At 45.9% G+C, this 5,892-nt stretch overlaps 1 protein-coding gene across 1 annotated transcript; it reads right to left on the bottom strand.

The window, feature by feature from the left end:
- Positions 1–3,679: 3,679 nt before the first annotated feature.
- LOC136652896 (olfactory receptor 14A16-like) lies at positions 3,680–4,597 on the bottom strand. The gene has a single exon (XM_066629821.1). The coding sequence runs from the start codon at positions 4,595–4,597 to the stop codon at positions 3,680–3,682; it is 918 nt and encodes a 305-aa protein (XP_066485918.1).
- Between the last annotated feature and the right edge of the window lie 1,295 nt (positions 4,598–5,892).

The following is a 5,892-nucleotide window of genomic DNA, read 5'->3' as shown; positions in this document are numbered from 1 at the left end:
AGATGCAAGGGAGGGCACCAGGATGCAGTTCTCTTGTTATCTGGTGTGCTCCCTGGGGCATTTGGTGGGCCGCTGTGAGATCCAGGAAGCTGGACTAGATGGGCCAATGCCTGATCCAGTGGGGCTGTTCTTATGTTCTTATGTTCTTATGAGGCTTCAGAAGAGAAAGGGAATTGGGTAGTCCAATTCTAACCCCAGTGACTCCAACCAATGGCATCACTAGGATTCGCATCACCTGGTGCGGGAGGCCTGTGCGTCACCCCATGTAGTGGGTGGGGCAACACCCCAGGTGGTGGGCATGGTGATGTAGTATCGCCCCACCCACACTGGTTTTTTGGCTGTACCTTTTGTTACATAGATATTTCAATGTGGTTTGTTTCATTGCATTCTGCATGAAATTACGCATTTATTGATATATAACATGATGGTATTATTCCTCCAAACTCTGATTTTAGTGATTTTGAAAAGTTGTAGAGTCTCTCTCTCTCTCTCTCTCTCTCTCTCTCTCACACACACACACACACACACACACACACACACACACACACCTGTGTCAACTTATTAACACCTTATTGCAGCAGTTCTCAATCTTTTAGCACCAGGACCCACTTTTTAGAATGGCAATCTGTCCCGGACCCATCAAAAGTGTTGTCAGGGTCAGAAGTGACATCATCAAGCAAATTAAAATAAATAATTATAAATAATTAAATTAAAAGAAAAGAAATAATTAAATAAGGGGGAGCCAGTCCTCTTCCACCAAGTGAATTTTCTCTGTAGCCTGCCTGCAATAACCCCCCCCAAAAGAATCAGTGAGATTTCCAGCCCTCCCCAGTGCCCAGTTTCAAGTTCTTCTATTTCAAGCACGTCAAGATGAAGACCCACCTGGTTTTACAAGTGCAAAATAAAAAACTTTCCCCTTACCAGTTGAAGCCTCTTTTTTTTGTCCTTTTTAGTGGGGGGGGGGGAGGCTTCTTTCTGGAGCATTTGTTGCGCTCCAGTTCCATTGGATCAGGACCATTCTGGTGTCCTCACATTCCCCTTTGCCTGGTCTGACCACCAGCCAAGGCACGCCTGCCTAATTGCTAGTAAATGTGACCATGAGGCTGCTTTGCTTTCCATAGGGCTCAACAGACTCACAGCTGGGAGGGAGGGACATCCTTCTTGGGTGTTTTTGGGGACTGCATTCATTGGATCAGGACCATTCTGACGTCCTTGGAGTCCTCTCAGCCTGCCCTTTCCGATGGACTAAGGCAAATTCACCTACTCACGAGTAAACATGGCCACGTGGCTTTGTTTTGGGCTCAATAGATTTGCAGCTGGGAGGCAGGGGCCTCCTTCTCGGTTGTTTTTGGGGGGCTGTATTCATTGGATAGGCACCATTCTGGTGTCGTTGGATTCCTCTCAGCCTGCCCTTTCCAAAGGACTATGGCAAGTACACCTACTCATGAGTAAATGTGCGATACGGCTGACTTTCACTTTCCATAGGGCTCCATGCATTTTTTCTTTCTGGTTCTTTGGCCATAACCACTGAAGGAAAGGAGCTATCTTGCTCTGGTTTTATGCATTGCATTCTGCTGGACATTCTGCATCCAATGGTGTATGACACCCTCCAGGTGCCACGGACATGCCTTATGACACATTTGTGTCACTCAGCACCTGCACCGGATCTTAGTGCCAGTGCTTGAATTGCTTAGGATTGGACCCTCAGGTCCCTTATCCCTCTTGCTCTTTAGTAGGTCTCCTTGGACCTGCGCCAGCAATTTCACTGGTGCAAATCCAAGGAAAGATAGGGGATGGGGAGGGTGTAAAAATGAGGGATAGGTTCTGGTGCGCATCATTGCTGCTGGATCCACTTCCTCCCCAGCTGCCCCACCCCATTCCTCCTCCCTCCTGCCCTGAGTTGCCCTCTCACCACCCATGCCACTGCCTTACCTTCTCTGGCAGGTGCAGGCAGGTCTGACAATGGCCAGGGGCACTGCTACTTCATACAGCAATGCTGCCAAAATGACTGCCAATCTTCTCCATCAGCAGACATTTTTGACAGCGGAGGTCTCTTCCACTCTACAAAGCGCAGCATAGAGCAGCCCAGACCTTCCCAGAATTGGGCTGTCACTGATCTTGACCAGCTTCTTACATGGTGCATTTCAAAACCTTACGAACCTCCATTTTGCCTGATGGAGCTTTTGTGCTTTGACGTTGCTCCCAGTTACATCATACCAAATAGAGTAGGAGAAGACAAACTGTCCCTGCCCTCTCACATGCTCCTTGTTTCATCATATGGTTCCCTGTTCCAGCCATTCTCAATGGGATCCATATGGCCACCGCATGGGATTGAGCATGGAGTGCGGTGTCAGTTGTGAAAAAAGCTGGTCCCAAGAGACAGATAGAGCTGGGAGTTCTGATTGGACTCAGAGGAAGAAATATGCTTAGTCCAGGGTCAGGATGCAGACAAAAGCACTTTATTTCTCTTAAGTCTAAGGCAAAGCATACAGAGCAAAACAAAACTTACAGTGTTAGGTGGACTCAAGGAGTGATGCAGCAGCAGGCTGGTGTTGGGGGGAGGGGGGTTAAGTTATTGCAAGATTATATAGGCTTAAGTGGTAAACCAGTTTGGTAAACTTATTGGTAAACCAGTGCTAATTGGTAAGCAATAAGCTAAACAACAGCAAGATCTAGCCGGTGCATCTAAATTAATACGCATGAAAAATAGATCTTGTCTGGGGCTTTGAAGTAGACTCACATCTTATTGCCCCATCTCATAACATCAGGCAGGTGGAGAGGCTGAGGTTGGGTCCGACTTCTCTTGCTTCTCACGGAAAGAGCTCAGTGAGATGCAGGCAGCTCCCAGAGGCTGGGAGGCATGCAGAAGATCACTGACAGACATGGAAGATGCTTGATGGTTGCCGGGCCTTGCACTGGCCCTTACAAAACCAATGGTGTGCCTTGACAATTTTAGTGCTTTCTCATTGTGCCATGTGACGAAGAAGGTTGCAAATAGTTGTTCTAGAGAGAAGGGGGCAAGAACTTCCAGACAATCCATGCTGGTGGACCCCAGTAAGTGTCCCTCTGCTCATGGCAATCCCAGGTACTGACAGCTCTTCCCAGGTGAAAGTTGCTTAATCCTACTACCTCCAACTTTCTTCTGCTCTCTTCTCTGAAATTCTGACATATGGCAACATTCCTATAAGTTCAGGGAGGCTGGAGTTTGGGTTATGAATCATCTGCATAGTTTCTCATGACTAAAACGTTATTTCAGGCCTCTTATCTTACCTTGCAGGAGGTCCAGTCACACTTCACAGCCACAGGATGCCACATACTGCCCCTCCCTCAACATTTATAATACATACACTGATAATACATAACCCCTGCTGATTGGGTAAGAGGCACTTTTCAAGTGGGTGCTCCTCTTTTTTTAGCAGGGGGAGAGTAACTGACCCACCTCACCCCAGCACTGTCTGTTCTAGTGACTGTCTAGATTGTCTGTTCTAGTGACTGTTATTTGATTTTTCTCTGTAAACCGCTTTGTGAACTTTTAGTTGAAAAGCTGTATATAAATACTGTTAATAATAATAATAATAATAATAATAATAATAATAATAATAATAATAATAATAATAATTTTACACACATACAGAACTCACTCATACAAATAGAAGATCAAAACTCTATTTTTAGGTGTTCAGAAACCCAAAAGTCTTCTCACTGTGTTTTTGATCTCCTTATTTCTCATGCTGTAGATTACTGGATTCAGCAGGGGTGGAACCACAGAGTACATAATAGTTATTGCTATGTCCAGGTGAGATGGATTGTCAGAGGAGGGCCTCAGGTAAGCAAAACTTGCAGTAGACACAAAGGTGGAGAAAACAATAAGGTGGGGAAGGCAAGTTGAGAGGGCCTTTTTCCTGCCTTGCACAGAACGTATTCTGCGCACTGCAGTGAAGATGTGCACATAGGTTACAACAATAAAGCAGCCCAAGCACATGAAAATGCTGAATACAAGAACTCCCATTTCAATCAGGTATAAGTCAGAACAGGCAAGCTTCAGTAATTGAGGGATTTCACAGAAGAACTGGTTGACAATGTTGGAGCAGAAAGTGATTGCAAAAGTGCCACTGGTGTGCAACACTGAATAGAGAAAACCAGTGATCCATACAATGGCAATTATTTGCAGACAAGCGCCCCTGTTCATGATCAATTCATATTCTAACAGACTGCAAATGGCAACGTATCTATCATATGCCATGACTGTGAGAAGGGAAAAATTAGATGCTGTAAAGAAAAGGTACAAGAAGACTTGTGCCACACATCCAGAATAAGATATGTACCTGGTGTTCATGAGGGAGTTGGCCATGGATTTGGGAATAAAGATTGACACAAGCCCAGCGTCCTGTATGGCCAAGTTCATTAAAAATAAGTACATGGGGCTGTGCAGGTGATGGTCAAGAGCTATTGCAGTGATGATGAGAAGGTTCCCTGAGACAATCCCCAAGTATAACAGCAGGAACGCCACAAAATGTAGAATCTGAAATTCACGAACGTCTGAGAATGGCAGGAGCAGGTACCCAGATGCTGAAGACACTGAAGTTTTGTTGGACATTTTGCATTTGGTGTGCTATAATCTGTAGAAGGAAACAGAAGCCTTCAACAACTACATCCTGATTTAGTAACGCATTTATGACTATGATGATGATGATGATACAAGTGATGATTTCTCATCTGTTCACTTATTTTCTAGAATATTTGAAAACTCCAGTTCAGTATTGGTGCCGGATTTCTTGAAACCTCCAGGCAAAGCTCTGGAATGCCCACAGCACCACAGCCTGCCCTCTGATGGTGAATAGCCAACAGCTGAGAGTTCCTTGTCTAGTCTTTACCCGTTCCTGCTCAATCATTCCATGTAGTGTGGGGACCCCGGATATTAGACTGTACTCCAAGAATTCAAATTGTGTAACCCAAAGGAACTTAATTTTATACTCAGAACAGATCGTGCACAAACAGATCACAGACGTTTTCTGTATAGCAATCTAGCTTGGTAGCAGGGAAGTTATCTTGTGACTTGTGTCTTTAATTCTTGCCTGCTGTATGCAGCTGTTGTAATAAACAGATTTGCACATTTTGCAAGAGAGCCTTTGCACCAGCCTTTCTCCACAATATCAGTTAATATGTTTAACTAGCTGCTGTCCCTAGGTAGATATTCTCTGAAGCCTGCCTGCAATAACACCCCCATTGGGTGTCAAATGACCTAGCTACGCCTCTGCTGTGGCTGACCCCTCCTTGTGGCAGGTGGTGCGGGGTAGAAGGAGTGAACTGGACTTTGGGGTGCACCTTCAGGCAGCATAGGCAGAGCAGAACCCACTTGCAGACCTCAGGGGCCCTATGGCACGAGGACATAGACAGGACCCTGGGCCATGACTGCAGGGTCTGCCTCAGAGGGTCAGTGGCTGGAGGTGGCATGGCCCGCGGTCTGGCTGCCTTCCCCTTACAGGATAGACCTGGATGAGCTGCGCTGCCCGAGAAAGGGGCGTGACTTGGAGTCAGGTGCACAACCAACCTGGGGGACAGATGTGATTCTGGTGCCTTCCAGTGGTCCAGCCTCTGCACTACAGGGGCTTCACTGCCACAGCAACTGCAGGTCTCAGCCGCTCCCTTCTGTATTATAACTGCTAATAAAGTGGCCCTTTCTCCCATGTCTGTTGTCTTGAGTGTTCATTGGGGGGTGCACAAACAATGGAAAGTTTTGTTGTTGTTTTTAAAAGTGGAATACCTTTTTTTCTTTTTATAAAAAATGTATTTTGCTAGGAGCTGGGGTGAGACAGGGCATGGCATGAACCTGCTTTAAGTTGGAGGCTTTAGATTGAATCCTAGAAGATTTGTAATTCCACACAAACCTCT

The sequence above is a fragment of the Tiliqua scincoides genome, chromosome 5 (assembly GCF_035046505.1).
Source record: "Tiliqua scincoides isolate rTilSci1 chromosome 5, rTilSci1.hap2, whole genome shotgun sequence".
In the NCBI taxonomy this organism is placed as follows: Eukaryota; Metazoa; Chordata; class Lepidosauria; order Squamata; family Scincidae; genus Tiliqua; species Tiliqua scincoides.
Note: the sequence above shows the minus strand (reverse complement) of the source record. Positions and strands in the feature narration are given on the sequence as shown.

Bases quoted from the DNA above. Each gene is read 5' to 3' on its own strand.
- LOC136652896 (XM_066629821.1), bottom strand. From the start codon at position 4,597: ATGTCCAACAAAACTTCAGTGTCTTCAGCATCTGGGTACCTGCTCCTG.